This window comes from Kogia breviceps, chromosome 2 (assembly GCF_026419965.1).
Source record: "Kogia breviceps isolate mKogBre1 chromosome 2, mKogBre1 haplotype 1, whole genome shotgun sequence".
NCBI classification, from domain to species: Eukaryota; Metazoa; Chordata; class Mammalia; order Artiodactyla; family Physeteridae; genus Kogia; species Kogia breviceps.
The window spans coordinates 178411651-178433214 of record NC_081311.1 but is presented as its reverse complement, the minus strand read 5'-3'; the positions used below and the strand labels follow the sequence as shown (position 1 = coordinate 178433214).

The window sequence follows — 21564 nt, the reverse complement described above, 5'->3', positions numbered from 1 at the left end:
TGCAAGAGATTTCTGTTTATTAAAAAAAACTGTAGGGCTTCCCTGGTGGCGCAGTGGTTGAGAGTCCAACTGCCAATGCAGGGTACATGGGTCCGTGCCCCAGTCTGGGAAGATCCCACATGCCACGGAGCAGCTGGGCCCATGAGCCATGGCCACTGAGCCTGCACGTCCGGAGCCTGTGCTCCGCAACGGGAGAGGCCACAACAGTAAGAAGCCCGTGTACCGCAAAAATATAAATTAAAAAAAAAAAAAAAAAAAAACTGTACACACTGCTCTATTTAAAATGGATAACCAACAAGGACCTACTGCATAATACAGGGAACCCTGCTCAATATTATATAACAACCTAAATGGGAAAAGAATTTGGAAAAGAATAGATACATGTATATGTATAACTGAATTACTTTGCTGTAAGTTTGAAACTATCAACATTGTTAATCAACTATACTCCAATATAAAATAAAAAGTATTTTTAAAAACATATTTCTGTGTATTAATTTTGTATCCTGCAACTTTACCAAATTCTTTGATGAGCCTTAGTAGTTTTCTGGTAGCATCTTTAGGATTTTCTATGTATAGTATCATGTCATCTGCAAACAGTAACAGTTTACTTCTTTTTTTCCAATTTGGATTCCTTTTATTTCTTTTTTTCTCCAACAGCCAAGGCTAGGACTTCCAAAACTATGTTGAATAAAAGTGGTAAGAGTGGGCATCCTTGTCTTGTTCCTGATCTTAGAGGAAATGCTTTCAAATTTTCACCATTGAGTATGATGTTAGCTGTAGGTCTGTCATATATGGCCTTTATTATACTGAAGTAGGTTCCCTCTAAGCCCACTTTCTGGAGAGTTTTTATCATAAATGGGTGTTGAACTTTGTCAAAAGCTTTTTAAAGAGCCAAAATGTTAATAGCACACATTCACATAAGTCCCTCCTATTTGCCAGGCACAGCTACAGGCCCTGGGGATATACTGAGCACAAGATAAGTCCCTAATATACGGAGTTCAAAATGTAACAAAAATGTATACATTAGATAATTAGATGTAAAGGGCACACATTTCGAGCTCCCTCACAAATATATAGCCTTAAATTAAAGATAACCTAATAACTGGAAAGAGATACCATACAAATAGAAGACTAAAACTTATAAATATATCAATCCTTCCCCCCCAAAAAAGTATGTATGTATAAATATATGTGTACACACACACACACACACACACACACATACACACACATTCTTCCCAAATTGTTATAGATTCAATTCAATCTTAATTCTAATCCCAGCCCTGTCTTTCTATAGAAATTGACAAAGTGATTCTTAAATTTGTAGGAAAATGCAAAGGATCTAGGATAGTCAAACTGTCTTTAAAAAAGAAAAATAAGCTGGAAGACTAACTCTATCTGACTTTAAAGACTTAATTAAACTTATGGTAATCAAGAGTGTGGTATTAGTATAAGGATAAACAATAAGTTAATGGAACAGAATAGAGTATAGAAATAGACCCACAATTACAGGGTCAATTGATTTTCAACAAAAATGCCAAAGAAATTCAATGAAGGATGAAAAATATTTTTAAGAATGGTGCTGGAACAATTGTTAGGAAACAATTAGTTAGGAAAGAAAACTAACCTCTAGCTCCTACCTCACACAGTATACAAAAATTAAAGATAGATCACAGGCTGAAATATAAATTCTAAATCTTTAAAGGTTTTAGAAGAAAACAGAATATTTCTGTGGCCTGGGAGTAGGCAATGGTATCTTAGCCAAAATATCAAAAGCAATATTGTAAAAAAGATAAATTAGACTTCCTCAAAATTTAAAACTTCTACTCACCCAAAGACACCATCAAGAAATTGAAGAATCAAGCCATAAACTGGAAGAAAATATCCACGATATTCTGACAAAGGATTTGTAACCAGAATATATAAAGAACTCTTACAACTCAAAAATAAGACAACTAATTCAACCAAAAAAGGCAAAAGATTCACACAGAAAGCAGGATCAATGTATGGCCAATAAGCACACGCACACACGCACACACACACACACACACACACACACACACACACACACACAAATGTTCACAATATCATTAGTTATCAGGAAAATGTATATCAAAACTACAAGAAGCTGCTACCATACAACCACTAAAATGGCTGAAATTTAAAAGACTAACAAAACTCGATGTTGGTGACAATATGGAGCAATTGGAACTCTCATATATTGCTCTTGAGAATGTAAAATGACTCAACTTGAATTGGACTAGCAGTTTCTTATACATCTACCCTTCATAAATTCCATTCCTAAGATTTTATCCAAAAGAAAGAAAGCACATCCTCACAAAAAGACTTGTACACAAATGTTCATAGCAGTATCATTCATAATAACCACAGCTGGAAACAACTCAGTAGAAAAAGGGTAAACAAATTGTGGTATACACTACACAACAGAGTACTACTTAGCAATGAAAGGGAACAAATTATTGATAAATGCAAAAATCACATATAAATTTTACAGATTTTAGCTGAGTGGAAGATGTCAAACACAAAGAAATGAATATTCTGTGATTCCATTTATGAAGCTCTCAAACTGGCAAAGCTAATTTAAGGTGGAAAATAAAATCCGAACAGTGATTGCCAGGGGAGGAAATGACTGAGAAGGGACACAAAAGAAATTCCTGGATAGATAGAAATGTTCTATAGTAACATGAGTATGGAGGTTACAAGACTTCATCTGTTTGTCAAAATTATGTAGCTAAGACTTGTACATTTCAATTTATGTAAATTATAACACAAAAAAGAACTGTAAAAAATAATATAATAAACAGGATGTGGGGTAGGGTGTGGGTGGAGATAGAAATGAAATAAGAATGGCAGAAAGTTGATAAGTGTTGTAACTGTCTGACAGGCCCAAGAAGTTCATTATTTTATTTTACTTTCTATATGCTTGGTATTTGTTTAGAATTAAAAAGTTAATATATATAAGCAAATAAATAAATTGCCTTGTACCTGCCTTCTGGAAAAGATGCCACTCTTGGGTATTTATTCAGTGTTACTGCTGCTGCTAATAATAAAGTTGATGAAGATAATAATGCTATTCCACCCACTTAATAATACTGTGTACTAGATACAGTGCTCATTACACTGTGATGGGTAACACAAGCATAATCTTTGCTTTACAGGAGTATAAAAAAAATATGGAAATAAAATATATACATATATATCCATAAACTGTAGTGAATGTTCTGAAAGGGAAAAAAATGATATTGCAATATAGAATACTGATTTAATCCTTACTGAGCACTTACCATGTGATGGATATTGTGCTAAACACTAAAATGATTCTCTTAGGGATAGGTAATGTCACCCCACTTACATATGAGAAAACTGATAGATAATTATATTCTTATAGCTAACAAATGGCAGACAGTATGCATTTGTGTTGCTCTATCCATAATATCTGATCCAATATCAATATCTGTCTTGAACTAGTTTGACTGGGGTTAGTAAGTAATGCAGAATTTGGTAACAACAGATGTTGTCCTTTCAAGAACCTAACTGTCCCATAAGAAGCCAGTTTGACTTCATTATTACTATGTTGTCACCAGATAAGTCAACCTATAAGAAGGTTATTCAGGATATAATGTTCTCCCTGTTTCCATTATGTCCCCCCATCCAGTCTATTTTCCACACAGGAGCCACTGTACATTATGCTTCTCCTCAAAACTATCCATTAGCCTCACCATCCCACCCAAAGGAAAAAAAGCAAAGTTCTAACAAAGGCCCCTACCACTTACCCCCTGATTCTAGTCACTATGGTCCCCTTGTTCATCCGCTAACAAGCCAAGCTGTCCCCAACATAGGCTCTTTATACCTACTTTTCCCTCTGCCTGGAATTCCTTTTTCCCAAATTGACACACAGTCTCCTCCTTCAGTTTCTTAAGATATCTGAGAGGACTTCCCTCACTACACTGTAAAAAACAGCACCTCATTTATTTCTGTCTCCTTTACTTGTGTTCTTTTTCTGCATAGCGCCTACCACCACCTGATTCAACACATTCTGTCAACATCCACATGTAGTTAGTGGTGATCTTACTGCACAGCACAGGCTTAGAGAGCTTAACCAGTATGTAGGTAAGCATGTCTATGAGGTAGAATTAGAGGCAGAACAGCATGTTCTCACAGAAGCTGAGAGAGGACAAGAATGAAACAGGATGTTTTTCTCTTTCTGACTTACTTCACTCTGTATGATAGACTCTAGGTCCATCCACCTCACTACAAATAACTCAATTTCCTTTCTTTTTATGGCTGAGTAATATTCCATTGTATATATGTGCCACATCTTCTTTATCCATTCATCTGATGATGGACACTTAGGTTGCTTCCATCTCCTGGCTATTGTAAATAGAGTTGCAATGAACATTTTGGTACATGACTCTTTTTGAATTATGGTTTTCTCAGGGTATATGCCCAGTAGTGGGATTGCTGGATCATATGGTAGTTCTATTTGTAGTTTTTTAAGGAACCTCCATACTGTTCTCCATAGTGGCTGTATCAATTTACATTCCCACCAGCAGTACAAGCTGCATGCTAACACATATATATGGAATCTAAGAAAAAAAAAAAAGGTCATGAAGAACCTAGGGGTAAGACAGGAATAAAGACACAGACCTACTAGAGAATGGACTTGAGGATATGCAGAGAGGAAAGGGTAAGCTGTGACTAAGTGAGAGAGTGGCACGGACACATACACTACCAAATGTAGGGTGGATAGCTAGTGGGAAGCAGTCGTATAGCACAGGGAGATCAGCTAGGTGCTTTGTGTCAACCTAGAGGGGTGGGATAGGGAGGGTGGGAGGGAGACACAAGAGGGAGGGGATATGGGAACATATGTATATGTATAACTGATTCACTTTGTTATAAAGCAGAAACTAACATACTATTGTAAAGCAATTATACTCCAATAAAGATGTTAAAAAAAAATTTTTTTTAAAGAATGAAACAGAATGTTGTACACTAGAGTAGAATAGGGAGGATGAAAGCCAGATTACATGATGTTAAGTACAAGTATTATACAATGATGATTTTAAGAGTAAGCCATCCAGTTGACAATATTCGCAGTCTATATTCTTAGCAGAAGACATAATATGCTAGTCAAGATACGGAACAAAATCAAGCAAATAGGTTTCTAATTATAAAACCCATAATTGTTTTTATGTACCTCGGATTGAGGTGAATATTGTGGCAAGTCAACTACCAAATAAAACAAGGTTTATGAAATAGTGTCTTAACTGTAAAAGATAACGCTAAGTGATGTTTTTTAGTCTTCATTCAACTAACAGTTCTCTGCAAATATGAGAGGTCACTTAAATTCTAGACCTCTGAATTTAAAATAACAACTGGTCTACATTTCAATATAAAAGTACAGTTATACTCTATTATATATTCTATTATATATTATATATATTATATATAATATATAATAATATATATAAAGTAATATAATATGTAATATAATATATATTTTATATGCTATATTATACTATATATTATATTATTTTTATATATTATTTTACATATTATATAATATTATATATTATAATATATTCTATATTTCCAAGAAAGAATGTCAAACTACTACTTATATCATTCCTCTCCAGTATCTAGTATGTATTATATAATATATATTATATTATATATATTATATATTATATATTGCATATTATATATATATTACATATTATATATCATATATTATATTATTATGTATTATATTATATTATATATTATAATATATTCTATAATATATCCTATATTTCCAAGAAAGAATGTCAAACTACTACTTATATCATTCCTCTCCAGTATCTAGTATGTATTAGGTTGGTCAAAAACTTCACTCAGGTTTTGCCGTAAGATGTTCTGAACAAAATTTTTGGCCAACCCAATAATATATTTAATGTAACTATAAATCTTTTTAAATCTTTTTAATCTGTTTTTCCCTTACAAACATCCATAAAGAAATTTTCCAAGCAGTTTTTCCCAACCTTTTTTTTAACAAGATTTAATTGACATGTAACATTATATCAGTTTCAGATGTACAACATACTGATTGGATGTATGTTTGTATATATTGCAAAATAATCAAAATAAGTCTGGTTAATACCCATCACGAAACATTCAGATACACCATACACCAAATTTTATATTTTAGAAGATAATCTACATTTGCAGAAAATATAGGGAAAGCCTCAGTTCTAAAATAGGCATTGCTTACAGCAGAGAAAAAGACAATTTCTTTTGTAATTATAGCAATTCAGATATTTTATAGTGAAATATTTTCCCTTTCCATCCCTTTCTTCATGCTTCATCATTGCTGAATTTCAATAATGATATGATAATTTTTTAAAATCTAGGGATGACAGCCTTTAGAGATATTGATAATAATAGCTGACATTTTCACAGCACTTTGTGATTTACACAGCTCTTTAATATAGATTGTCTTATTTAGTTATCACATCACTCCCTAGGAGTTAATAATATTATGCATAATTATTCCCAGTATCACAATAAGGAAACTGAGTTAATAAGTAGCAGAATATTGGAAGCTAGGTATTTGAACTTTAAGTTCAGTACTCTTTCCATGGCAAATCTTCCCTAGATAAATAATAAGCTTACACCTGTATGATTTCAGTGATTTTTCTAGATTCATCACTGAATGCTACCAGTTTAATCAAGATAATATATAATACATCTGTAACCTGACTCTTTATGTATTAAATATTATTATTAGAAAAGTAATTGACATCTAGATTTATCTTGCTTTTAGAAACAGCCTTAATCCGAAAAAAGAAAACTTTAATGTAAATTCCTTAAAGGGAATCCCATGTTTATCACTAATTCCTACTGAGAAAATAGCCTCACAAGTCAAATTGAAAAACCTGTGTGATGAAACTTACAATTTGGGGCAAACTTGTAGCATGACAGAGGTAGTTTTTGGAATTCTTTACAAAATTTCAGTCTCCATTTTCTGGGAATGTATCCAACAAAATTAGGCCACAGGGACATCCTTCATCAAAAGGGGCTGTGAAGCACAATTTGCTTAATATTCATTCAATGATATAAATATTAGGCATTTACTAAGGGTCAAGCAGCTTTCCTTCAAATTTCCCAAGTCAGGTAGATTAAACTAAATAAATATTTTCCTTTTCTAATTTGTATAAGTTTAATTATATCAAGTAAGATAGATTTGAGAGATACCATAAGCCCACTGAAACTAAAACTATATTTTAGTAAATACAGTAAATTTTAAAAACATTTAGTAATCTGATATTTTAGTAAACATGAACGAGACAGATTTCATTTGAGTGATATCTATTTGAATCATGGTTTCTTTTAACATTAAGTTAATAATTTGCATGGGCAACAGTTTATATGGTTTTTATTTTAGTTATTAAATATAATATTCAATAAACAACCAGTAATAAAAATGATAATTTCATAGCACTGGGGCAAAACTCATTGCAGAAAGAGGCTCTACCTATTCAAAAGAAATTAGCAAACTCAAGCAATAATTCAAAGGAGCTCAGGAACTGAAACAGTATGCCAGGCAGCACTCTGAAAAATTTGCTGTGTCAAATTCCCAGTGCATCCATTAGGTGTCTATACAAAATCACAGTGAGTGTCAGGGCCAAGAGTGCAAACCACTTCTGAGAAATGGAACTGAGGATAGAGAGGATGCTGGTTCTAGTACTATCATTCTGTGGATCATCATACACTTCCATCTAAAATGAAAAATCCCAAATAGAACATCCATAGATAATATGAAAGTTGTATAACTTGCAAAATACATTTCTATAAGTGCACATAATAACTGAATAAACAATCGTACAAATTATCATTTATTTACCACCACCTTTCAAAATCAGGAGCTTATTTTAAATGTTTCCTTCACCTGGCAATACAGTCTCATTTCTTTACATTAAAGTTTTTTACAAAGATCTTAGAAATACTATGTTCCTTTATGGTAGTTCTGTTTATCTAATTTTTGTTTTAATATGATTCTTTAACAGAGAAAGCCCCTCTTCAAATGTTTAATAAAAATTAATGAACAAAGCATAAACTCTACTCCATATCTAAGCATTGATTTTTCATCTAACATTGTCTTAGATGAGTATGTTCACCCCAAGTCAACATATTCACATATTTGTCTTTGCCAGAATAACACTGCCCATTTATCTAAATTTGTTTGCCAAAAACTGCATGGCTTTCATTAATTTAGAAAGAAAGAAACATGCAGAGATATTTGGTTTCTGTTACGTTTCTCTTCTGTGCATAAATTCATGCTACGAAATTACAAAATAACAGCTTTCTTTGGGCAACCTTTAAATACTGAAATTGCTCTACTAAGAATACACTAGCTCCTTCCTTCCTCTAGCCTTCTATAATTTTATTATTATTTCAGAAATTAGCTTACCCTCATAAGGGAAGATTTCCACAAGCCATGATAAGACTATCAAAATACATAAGGAAGCGAATGTTACATAACAAATTAACAACCTCCTGCACAACCCCCTGCATTCCACTCTTGTTGGTAAATTATACTTGTGAGTGTTCTGCTCATCTGTTCAATTAATTTGCTGGTGAAGCCTTTCATATTCTTTCCAACTAGAATTGACATATAATTCATTTCTCCAGAGTTAAAGCTCTGTTGCATTAACCACCATCCACCTATTAGCTGATTCAATGCCTTACTTTAGTCCAAAAAAAAAAAAAAAAGTCATTAAAAAATAACATACTCAGCTGCTTGTTTATAGTGCTTCAAGTCTTTCTTCAAAATTTTGTTCTCATTTTCTAAAAGCATATTCTGGGTGTAGACATCTGGAACATGCCCACCACCTCTAAGTTCAGTTACTCCCTTCTGTATTAACTCATACCTAGGATAAAATCAAACAAAAGACTTTATATTGTTTCTTTCTACTACATTGGCTTAATTTATGTACATTTCAAAAAGTTAAATCAGGGCTTCCCAGGTGGCGCAGTGGTTGAGAATCCGCCTGCCAGGGGACACGGGTTCGTGCCCCCGTCCGGGAAGATTTCACATGCCGCGGAGCGGCTGGGCCCGTGAGTGAGCCGTGGCCGCTGAGCCTGCGCGTCCGGAGCCTGTGCTCCGCAATGGGAGAGGCCACAGCAGCGAGAGGACCGCGTACCACCAAAAAAAAAAAAAAAAAAAAAAAAAAGAAAAAAATTAAATCACTTTTAAAATATTTATTTATTTATTTATGGCTGCATCGGGTCTTCGTTGCTGCACATGGGCTTTCTCTAGATGCGACAAGAGGGGGCTACTCTCCGTTGCGATGTGCGGGCTTTTCATTGTGGTTTCTCTTGCTGCTCTTGTTGCAGAACACGGGCTTTAGGCACGTGGGCTTCAGTAGTCGCGGCACTCGGGCTTAGCTGCTCCACGGCATGTGGGATCTTCCCAGACCAGGGCTCGAACCCATGTCTCCTGCATTGGCAGGCAGATTCTTAACCACTGCGTCACCAGGGAAGCCCAAAAAGTTAAGTCTTAGGGAATGTTTATAGTGATAAGTTGCAATATAACTTTTTAAATTTAAAATGTCAATATTCATAAGATATTTTTAAAATAAAATATTAATGAATTGCTAAGTACTAATATCATCATGGTGCATAACATATAAGTGAACATCTCCTATGCTCCAGGCACTAGTCCAGACGCTGGTGAAATTAACAAAAATGTCCAAGTCCCTACCTATCCAATGGAGTTTCCATTCTAGTGTGGATGGTGATATATTCTATGAAGTAAAATAAAGCAAGATAAGAGAAACAGAAAGACTGAAGTAGAGAATGATGGGGGGTGTTTGTGATATTTTATATATGGTGGCTAGAGAAAGTATAACTGAGAAAGTGATATTTGAGCAGGGAACTGAAGGAAATGAGAGACTAAGCCATGTGGATATGTGGGAGAGGAGCATTCTTGGCTGATAGAAAAGTAAATGTAAAGGCCCTGAGACAAGGAGGTGTTTGACATATACAATATAAAGCAAAAAGCCAGTACATCTGTAGTATTTGGAAACAGAGCCAACTAAGTGAGCAGGAAAGAGAATGGTGAGAGATAAGTCAGGAAGATGGCAGGGAGCCAAAAAAGAGGAATGTGACTTTACCCTGAATCAGAAGCCATCGGAATGCTTTAAGAGACAAGTGACGCTGATCAGACTTATGTTTTAAAAAGATTAGTCTGGCATCTGTTTGAAGAAACTGACTCTAGAGAAGCAAGAGTAGAACCAGAGTCTAGTTAGGAGGCTGCTGCAATAGTTCAGGAGAGAAAGATTGGTGGCTTAGACAAGGTTGGTTAACAGTAAAGATTGTGAGGAATGGGTACCTTCTGGACATGCTGTAAAGGTGGAGCCAACAGGATTCTCCTACAGGAGATCAAAAAAGAAAAGTCAAGGATGACTCCAAGGATTTGGGCTGAGCAACAGACAAACATTTAGTGAAGTGGGGACAAATGCAGTAGGAATTGGGTGCTTAGAGAAATCAAGGAACTGTGTCTATCCATGTTAAGTGCAATATGTCTGCTGGGCAATTAAGTGAAAATGAACATTGTAAGTACATGTCCAGAGTTCAGGGAAAAAGGACATGCAGTTTAAATTTGGGAATGATCAGTAAATAGATACACTTTCAAGTCACAAGATTGGAAGAGGCCAGTTAGGAAGTGAATGTAAAGAGAGAAGTAAGGAAGATCTAGGACTGTTTCAAGATTGGGAAGAGAAGGAAATACTACGAAATAGAGACTAAGAAAGAGAGGGGGCAGTGAAGTAGTGAAAGAATAGAAGAGTGCTTGGGTCATGGACCAAGTAAAGAAAGTGTTGAAAGAAATAAGAAATGGGTAACAGTGACAAATGATGCAAGGAGAATGAACAGGAGGAGTACTGAGGATAGATCACTAAATTTGGCAATGTGAAGTCACTGAAAAAAGTTTCAGTAGAGTCATGGAGATGAAAGTGGAACTAGAGTAGGAATGAGAGAGTAGGAAATGAGGAAGTAGCAACAAAATCTTTCAAGGAGATAAGCTATAAAGCAGAGCCCAGGAAATCAAGATGAACCTAGAAGAGCAAGTGGAGTCCAGGGTGTTTTGTTTTCTTCTATTTTTAAATATATGACATATTATTGTACATCTCTATGCTTATGTGAGTGATTCAGCAGAGAAGGAAAAAGTTTACAGTGCAGGAAAGAGAGGGGACAATTGCAGGAGTCATGTGCTTGAGTAGGTGAGAGACGCTGGGATCCAGTAGAGGAGAGCTGGCCTCAGATGACAGTGGATGGCTCAGCCACTGTGACAGGAGAGAGGGAGAATGCTGACAACAGAGGTGGCAGGTTGGTAGAGAGGAAGCAAGAGTTGTGGAACTTCCATTTTCTCAGTGAAATAAGAAGGAACATCAGAAAATCATTTATAAATCTGTAAATAAGTACAATTTTAATCATTATATGTAGCAATTAATAAATTTAAATTAAAAACAACCAGAGCATAGAAAAACATTTCAAGTAATATAGTTATTAACAAAGAAATCCCTACAAAGCTTGCTGTAGATGAGCTCAACATTAGTTTAAAAACGTTTAATTTTCAGCATTTTCATATTTTAAATCTTAACTTTATTAATATATTACACATTATAGTCATATGTTTTGTGCTACATATATATCTTATACAGCAAGAAACAGCAAGAAAACCCCTGTAAAATATCTAAAAGTTTAAGATAATTGAATCAATATTAAATGATATTTGCTACAACTTACAAAACAACCAATAGATAACCATTTAAGCATAAAATCACTTTTCTATGAATATTTGGAATGTGGTTTATACTTATCTCAAAAGAGAAGACATAAGGATTGACTGAAGTATTGGACCATAAAGTTTTTCTGACCATAAAATTGGTTTTCAGCAACTTGCTTTATTTAATGCAGAAAAATAATCACTAAAGAAAGTATTTCAAGAAGAAGAAAAAGTGGTATGAAGGCCACTAAAATAAATGCTATGTAAATAAATTAATATGTGGTAAAAGTTTTACCTGAACTACCCACATTTGAGTAATTTTATTGGATAAAAGCAGCAATATTTACCGTTTTGTGAAAATTAAAGGAATATACTAATTTATAATTTCTTCTAAAATTAAGAAAAAAATAAAATAGCAATTAAATATTATAAATAATTGCACTATTACGTTTGATGGCATTTTTACTACCATCCAACATTCAGTAGAATGGTAGGAACAGAAGCCAAACTGGAGAGAACCAAGGATGTAAAAGAGTAAAGAAAGAAAGAAAATAAAGAGCCTGTTTTCAAAACATTTGGCTGTAAAGGGAAGAAGAGTTGGAGTGAGTTGGAGATAATAAGAGGAAAAGGAAAAGAGCAAGAATGTACATTTCGCATGAGTCCTGACCTTGTTAACAGCCAGCAAAACAATCCAGTGGAGGAAAGGAGATGGTTGACATATGCTCCGTAAGCGTACATAAAATGCACTACCATAATTTCTCCATTGTAACCCTTTCTTTAATTTTGCCCCCAGGGAAATTATAATTGTCCACAGAGCACTTCTAAAGAGTCATAAAAATATCATTGACTAAACCCACAGTGCAGACTTTTTGTGGTTCATAGAATATTATGAATATGTATAATCGTTTCTGTGTGTGTTAACGGTCAGAAAATAAATATTTAGAATTTGGAGGAAAAAAAGAAAGGGTTTCTGGGCCATATGGTCTCTGCTGTGACTAATTAACTTTGCCATTATATATAATAGTGTGAAAGCAACCACAGACAAATAGACAATACCTAAAAGATAGGTCATGGCTGTGTTCCAATAAAATTTTATTTACCAAAACAGGAGGCATGTTAGATTTGGCCCCAGAGCCTTAGTTTGCTGACCCCAGATTCAATGGATTTACTGCAATTACTGTTTGAGGAATGAAAGAACGTAAGTCAAATTTTACTGCCCAGGTTTTCTGGTTTTTGGAGTTTTTGTTTGTTTTTTGTGGGTTGTTTTTTTTTTTTTTTACAAACCAACAATAGAGAAACCTTGCTTCACCACCTTTTGTAAAATTAAATGAATTTACAGCAATGATATATTACAAGTGTTTTTCTCTATAATAAGAAATTATAAAAATAATATATATAATATTCCTACAGTCTTACTATGCATAATAAGTAAAGGTTTCTGATCAAAGTGAAAAATGTTTCATTTGAAATAAAAATATCCAATACAGTATAATCTCATTACAAATAATTTGTTATCTCATTACAAACTGGCGGCTAGGGATAAGAATAAAATAATTTGAACCACAGTATTACTAAGCCCATATAATGAAAAGTTATTTATACAAATTTTACATTATGATTATAATATTATGCTAAATGGAATGCTTACTTAGGGGTTCTATAAATCTTAATAATATTGTACTTTCCTGAAATTTCATCTCAATTCAAATTGCTAAATCTAAAAGGATAATATGGCAACAAGCACCTAATTAAGAGCATACTTGGTTCCAAGTTTCTCGAAGGGGATCATTTCATACTTTGGACTGGCCAAACATGTAAGCACTATATGTCCTAATGAATATCTTTAGAAGAAAAAAATCTTTCATTAGTACTGCAAATTAACCATCTACCTACTTTTATAAGAATGTATTTTCTAATACATTTGTAATTATTTCTTAGGGACATTTTTACAAAAATTATTCACACAACCTCCAGATTCAATAGGAAGAGTATTATTTTTCTACCATCAAACTTGTTCTTTTTCCTAAATCATATTGATCAAAAATGGTTCTACTAGTTAAATTTATTAACATTAGACATGCAATTTAAAATAATGAAACTGATTTCTTCTGTGTGCATGGTCTCTGTAGATGAGAACGAAAAAAAGCAGAATATAAAAATTAAATCAAAGTTGGATTAGTAGAAATTACAAATTGTAGTACCTATATTTAAAATTAGGATTGAACTCCAAAACACTATAAACAACTTTAGATATCATATCATTCCTTCTTTCTATAATATCAGTGGCTTTTAAAAATCAAACACTTTATTATCCAATTATTTAATAATATTTTGTTAACAAATGTTAGGACTCTGAAAATGTCCCTGGTGACATTACCACTATAGCAAAGGAATAAAGACAGTATCCCTGCTGATTTTCATAACCAATAAGTTATTAAGTTTTCCATTATAACAAGAAAAAGGTATCATTTGACAATGTAATTCCATTTACTTCTAAATGAAGGGATATTTGTAGAAAAAAAATTAGTTGTGTGAGTAGAGAAAAGCAGGCCATTACACTCTAAGTAAAACAAGCAAAGTAGTACTGTTAGTAGGATGTCTTAATACAGGAAATTTTACCCTTATAATTATTCAAAAGACATTTTAAAAATATTTTATCAAATAGCTTTGTATTATATAACTACAGGAGACATTCTGTTTTATTGATTCTTGAAAATCACCGAAATTTGTATATTTAGGAAAGATATTTATTACAAATTTCTTTGAAATTGATATCCTGATTGTGTGTGTATGTGTGTTGTGGTTTCAGTGGTGGTGATGGGAAAAATTTCTATCCAGTTCATTCATTTTACATAAGCCAAGTCACTCAAAGTCTTTTAAGATGATTAAAAGTACACATGCTAAATAATGTTAGTATTTCTAGAGAACTATTTACCACTCAGACTGAAAGCAATCAAGAGTTCTGGTCATTCCCATTTGGATCAGGAAATTGCAGAGAAAGTCTTCTACTGCTTCAGGTACTGCATGCTTTGAAGAAAGGACTGTTTTCTGCTCCTAAAATTTAAACGTGTAATTACTTATTTTGAAAAGATCAAAGCTTTGATTAATTGTACACATAAGCCTTACATTCATTCATTCATTCATTTTTTAAAGAATTTTGTTGAATATTATGTCCAGGAACTATTTTAATCACTAGGCATAAAACAGTGATGAAAACAGACAAGACTCAGTCCTCATAACTAATAATCAAGAATATGGGGACAGAAAATGAATAACTAAATTAAAAATATATAGTATGGTAGATGGTACTAAGTGCCTGGGGGTACAAACAGAGGGTTGAAGCGAGGGAAAGCCAGGTAGGGAGCAGATATGTGTGTGGAGCTGGGCTGCTATGTACATAGGGTGATGAAGGAAGATTTCATTGAGAAAGCGGCATCTGAACATAAATCTAGAGAAGAGGTAGAGTCATGTTCCAGATACAGCATTAGCAAGTACAAAGGCAAGCAAGACTGTGATTGGATTGTTTGAAAAACAATAAGGAGGTCAGCTTGACCTAAAAATAGTATATAACAAATTTTAAAAGAGAAAAAATATGTATAGATCATTTAATTATTTTAATTATTATCATTATAAAAAGAAATATGGTTTGGGTGCCTTGATTTCTAGAAACACTATGGAAGAAATCATGTGCAATAGAGGGCTCTTGTACTACTATTTCATAATGGAATAAGTCTATCAACTAGATTAGCGGTCAGCTAACTGTTCTCATAAACAAAGTTTATTAGAACTCCACCATGCCCACTTATTTACATATTGTCTGTGGCTGTTTTTGCACTACAGTTGAGCAGTTGCAACAGAGACTTTATGCCCTTCAAAACACAAAATATTTTCTATGTGATCTTTGTGAGAACAAGTTTAGAGATCCTTAAACTAGAGAAATGGAGATATTTCGGCAAGTGAGATATGAAATTAGGACAGTCATTACAACTACCATATCATATATCACAAAATAAATCAAGTAATGGGTAGGTTCTTAATATCAACAGCATCATTGTCTCCAGAGTACATTCATTTTCTTCTTATTGGTAAGAACTCAGTAATCTCACTGCAGAATATTTGGATAGTCAGATCTATTTTCACCTATAGAAACCCAGCAATGGACTTTCCTTCCTACTTCCCCTTCCCAACTTGGTAATGGTTACAGACCAGGTTACAAAGAATGCACACAATGTTTACACAGAAATGCACTAAAGAAAGAGAATCCTTCTTGCTACAAAAAGTACTTTAAAAGTTCTATAAATACTTTAATGCTGATGTTAATTACTAGTGACTATTGTGACAATCAAATTAGTGATGAGCTTAAGAAAATTTAGGGGGCTACAGAAAATTCCTGACAAATGATGGGGTTTTAAAATAAAATTTTTTTAAAGTTCATTCAGAATAACTTCTCTTTCCTAAGATCATTAAAAAAGATATCATATAACAATGACGATTATGTGTAGGACCCTATATCAAACATCATGGGAAATGCCAAAATAGAGTACAGCATGCCTGTCATCCATCAAGTTACTGAATTGTGGTAGAAGATTTTATATTTATAACTGTTAGGTAAGGGCATAATATAGCTCAAAGCAAACATTCATTATACTTAATAAATACTACCTTTGATTTGGGGTCAGTAAATTTGAACATGATATTTAGATGAGAAGGATGATAGTTGAAGGAATCAGGAACATAGGAGAAAAGGGAAGACAGACTATACCTACTCTAGTTTCTAAAGATGCCTATGGACTGCTTGCTTACAAGATGCTTGTGTGTATGGTTGCAACACACAAGATTCCTGCCTTCTCAAATAAATGTTTTCTCTTCCTGAACGCATCTTATACACACACCTTGAAACATCCAAAACAGAAATCCAACCACTTTAAACTGCCATAGTTCTTACTTATACATTGAGATTTATAATCCTGACAATATATTTATGTATCTAATCTATAGTCCTTCAGCATTATACACCACCCCCCACACACACACACACATTCCAAGCTGTAATGTGATCATAAATGTCTCTTTTATCTTTACAAATAATATTAACTTAACACATATTTGCTGAATATGCCAGGCACTGTGTGAAAAGTGCTAGGAATTAAATATGAGTAAGACACCGTCCCTGTCTCAAGGAATTGAAAGACCAGTTGAGTAAATAACAAAACATGTAAACAAATAACAGTACAGAAGCTCTACCATTTGTGATTAGTTTTGATTATAAAAGCCTGTTTATAAGTCTACATAGAACATTGTACATACAGCCAATAGGTACATTTATGTAATTTTAAGTTGCATTTTTATCTCAATTATACAATATATACAACTCTCATTACAGCTTTAAAACTAATTTAATGATGGTGTTAATAAAGCACCTCAGAATAAAGACAAAAAGAGCCAAGGCTCTAAAAACTAGCAAATATGCCTCGCTTTACAAAATGCTGAATTATTTAAAAATCCATCTACATGTGACCCAGAAATCTGTTGGAGACAAAAGTGGCTCTAGCATGTTGCTTAGTTTTCTCTATGAAAGTTATAAAGGTGAAATTTTCTAATTAGAGAGGTTTCTAAATAGTGTCCCATGTGAAAAAATAGAGATAGTCTTGGTAAAGTGATAGATAAAGGTGGAAAATATTTCACTTGTCTTGGGTAGGTAAAAGAAGGCATTGTTAAGAAAGACTCTTAAGTTGGAATTTATAAAAGAAGAGGAAGTTCAATGGGTGAAGAAGGATGGAAGGAAATTCAAGGCAAGAAAAACATCAGAGGCAAAGACAAGGAATGAGAGTTCAGTCCATTCAAGCTCAAGGTCTTACGGAGAAAGGACCAAAGAGAGAGTTGGAAAGCCAGACAGAAAGCACATCCAAAGGTCAAGGGAGATGGAAGGATGGAGACATTGGTGATTTAAGTAGAGCAGTGATAAATTCAAATTTGTGTTTAAAACCTCATTTACATGCAAGTAGAAAGAGGCACAGTATCATCAGCATGACAGTAGCTCTGATGAGAGAAGACAGAAGGTGAATCTGAGAGAAACTAAGTAAGGGATGAAAGCAAAGAGAAGGATATGAGATATGTTGAGAACAAAATCAGACAGGACTTAAGAATTAATTAAATGTTGAATAGCAAAGAATTACTGGACCATATATCAAAACTGTCATGATATAGTTTGAACTATTCCAGTCAGTGAGCTCCTTTGAAAACTGCTTTTTTGACTACTGAGAATCAACTCTTTAATTCAAATTAAGTCAAAGATACTAGTTTGGAGAATCTATAGGCAAGGCTCGGGGTACAAGTAGCCTGGTTCTTTAACTGAAGTTAAATGTGTACATCAAGGGACTAGGAACTCAATAATGACAAACAGCTCTTTTTATTGTGATTTAATCATTGAACCTATAAAAGGAATGAAAATTATTTTATGTATTTATTTCATTAGCATTTATGATATGTAAGATTTAAAATGAACTTTAATGAAACCAAAGTCTAAATAAAAGGAGGAGACCTTCAAGATGGCAGAAGAGTAACAAGTGGAGAACATCGTCCTCCCCACGAATACATCAGAAATACATCTACATGTGGAACAGCTCCTAAAGAACACCTACTGAATGCTGGCAGAAGACCTCAGACTCCCCAAAAGGCAAGAAACTCCCCACGTACCTGGGTAGGGCAAAAGAAAAAAGAATAAACAGAGACAAAACAATAGGGACGGGATCTCCACCACTGCGAGGAGCTGTGAAGAAGGAAAAGTTTCCAGACACTAGAAGCCCCTTCACAGGCAGAGACGGGAGGTGGTGGGGGGGAAGCTTCGGAGCCACGGAGGAGAGCACAGCCACAGGGGTGCGGAAGGCAAAGTGGAGAGATTCCCGCGCAGAGGATCAGTGCCGACCGGTACTCACTAGCCCGAGAGGCTTGTCTGCCCACCCACCAGGATGGGATGGGGCTGGGAGCTGAGGCTTGGGCTTCGGAGGCCGGATCCCAGGGAGAGGACTGGGGTTGGCTGCATGAACACTGCCTGAAGGGGGTTAGTGCGCCACAGCTAGCTGCGAAGAAGTCCGGGAAAAAGTCTGGAGCTGACGAAGAGACAAGAGACTTTTTCTTCCCTCTTTGTTTCCTGGTGCGCGAGGAGAGGGGATTCAGAGCACCGCTTAAAGGAGCTCCAGAGACGGGCGCAAGCCGTGGCTAACAGTGCAGACCCCAGAGACGGGCATGAGACGCTAAGGATGCTGCTACAGCCACCAAGAAGCCTGCATGCAAGCACAGGTCACTATCCACACCTCCCCTCCCTGGAGCCTGTGCAGCACACCACTGCCAGGGTCCCGTGATCCAGGGACAACTTCCCGGAGAGAACGCACAGCATGCCTCAGGCTGGTGCAATGTCACGCCGGCCTCTGCCGCTGAAGGCTCGCCCCTCATCTGTACCCCTGCCTCCCCCCGGCCTGAGTGAGCCAGAGCCCCCCCAAATCAGCTGCTCCTTTAACCCCATCCTGTCTGAGCAAAGAACAGATGCCCTCAGGTGACCTGCACGCACAGGCAGGGCCAAATCCAAAGCTGAACCCCAGGATCTGTGCAAGCAAAGAAGAGAAAGGGAAATCTATCCCAGCAGCCTCAGGAGCAGCAGATTAAATCTCCACAATCAACTTGGTGTACCCTGCAGCTGTGGAATACCTGAATAGACAACGAATCATCCCAAAATTGAGGCAGTAGACTTTGGGAGCAACAATATATATATTTTTTTCCTTTTTCTCGTTTTGTGACTGTGCATGTGTATGCTTCTTTGTTTGATTTTGTCTATAGCTTTGTTTTTACCATTTGTCCTAGGGTTCTTTTCTTTTTTTTTTTCTTTTTAGTATAGTTTTTAGCACTTTTTATCATTGGTGGATTTGTTTCTTGGTTTGGTTGCTCTCTTCTTTCTTTCTTTCCTTTTTTTTCCTTTTTTTATTACTTTTAAAATTTCTTTTATTTTCAGTATTTATTATATTTAAAACTTTATTTTATTTTATTTTACTTTATTCTTTCTTTCTTTCTTTCATTTATTCTCCCTTTTCTTCCAAGCCATGTGGCTGACAAGGTCTCGGTGCTCTGGCCAGGTATCAGGCCTGTGCCTCTGAGGTGGGAGAGCCGAGTTCAGGACAATGATCCACCAGAGACCTCCCTGCCCCATGTAATATCAAACAGCAAAAGCTCTCGCAGAGCTCTCCATCTCAATGTTAAGACCCAGCTCCACTCAATGACCAGCAAGCCACAGTGCTGGACACCCTATGCCAAACAACTAGCAACACAGGAACACAATCCCACCCATTAGCAGAGAGGCTGCTGAAAATCATAATAAGGTCACAAACATCCCCAAACACACCAACAGATGTAGTCCTGCCCACCAGAAAGACAAGATCCAGCCTCAACCACCAGAACACAGGCACTAGGTGCCCTCCACCAGGAAGCCTACACAACCCACTGAACCAAACTCAGCCATGGGGGGCAGACACCAAAAACAATGGAGACTATGAACCTGCAGCCTGTGAAAAGGAGACCCCTAACATAGTAAGTTAAGCAAAATGAGAAGACAGAGAAACACATAGCAGATGAAGGAGCAAGGTAAAAACCCAGCAGACCAAACAAATGAAGAGGACATAGGCAGTCTACCTGAAAAAGAATTCAGAGTAATGATAGTAAAGGTGATCCAAAATCTTGAAAATAGAATGAAGAAAATACAAAAAAAGAAAGTTTCATAAGGACCTGGAAGAACTAGAGATCAAACAAACAATGATAAATTGTACAATAAATGAAATTTAAAATTCTCTAGAAGGAATCAATAGCAAAATACCTGAGGCAGAAGAACGGATAAGTGACCTGGAAGATAAAATAGTGGAAATAACTACTGCAGAGCAGAATAAAGAAAAAACAATAAAAAGATTTGAGGACAGTCTCAGAGAAATCAGGGACAACATTAAACACACCAAGATTCAAATTATATGGGTCCCAGAAGAAGAAGTGAAAAAGAAAGGGACTGAGAAAATATTTGAAGAAATTATAGTTGAAAACGTTCCTAATATGGGAAAGGAAATAGTCAACTCCAGGAAGTGCAGAGAGTCCCATATAGGATAAAAACAAGGAAAAACATGCCAAGACACATATTAATCAAACTATCAAAACATAAATACAAAGAAATAATATTAAAAGCAGCAAGGGAAAAACAACAAAAATCATACAAGGGAATCCCCATAAGGTTAATAGCTGATTTTTCAGCAGAAACTCTGCAAGGCAGAAGGGTGTGGCAGGACATATTTTAAGTGATGAAAGGGAAAAACCTACAACCAAGATTACTCTACCCAGAAAGGATCTCATTCAGATTCAAGAGAGAAATTAAAACCTTTACAGACTAGCAAAAGGTAAGACAATTCAACACCAACAAACCAGCTTTACAACAAATGCTAAAGGAACTTCTCTAGGCAGGAAACACAAGAGAAGAAAAGACCTACAATAACAAACCCAAAACAATTAAGAAAACGGTAATAGGAACATACATATTGATAACAACCTTAAATGTAAATGGACTAAATGCTCCAACCAAAAGACACAGACTGACTGAATGGATATAAAAACAAGACTCATATATATGCTGTCTTCAAAAGACCCACTTCAGACCTAGGGACACATACAGACTGAAAGTGAGGGGATGTAAAAAGATATTCCATGCAAATGTAAAGCAAAAGAAGCTGGAGGAGAGTAGCAATTCT

At 35.1% G+C, this 21564-nt stretch overlaps 1 protein-coding gene across 2 annotated transcripts in view; it reads right to left on the bottom strand.

Annotated features, from left to right (window-relative positions):
• The window catches only part of SPAG16 (sperm associated antigen 16), an 860968-nt gene that overhangs the window by 815941 nt on the left and 23463 nt on the right, over positions 1 to 21564 (bottom strand). Inside the window, exons 4-5 of one of the 2 annotated variants that reach the window (XM_059052920.2) lie at positions 14727 to 14845; positions 8796 to 8933 (exon numbers count right to left, since the gene is read on the bottom strand). In XM_059052920.2, coding sequence (XP_058908903.1) covers positions 8796 to 8933; positions 14727 to 14845 — 257 coding nt within the window. The remainder of the gene's footprint in view (positions 1 to 8795; positions 8934 to 14726; positions 14846 to 21564) is intronic. The other variant, XM_067027549.1, reaches the window with a different exon arrangement.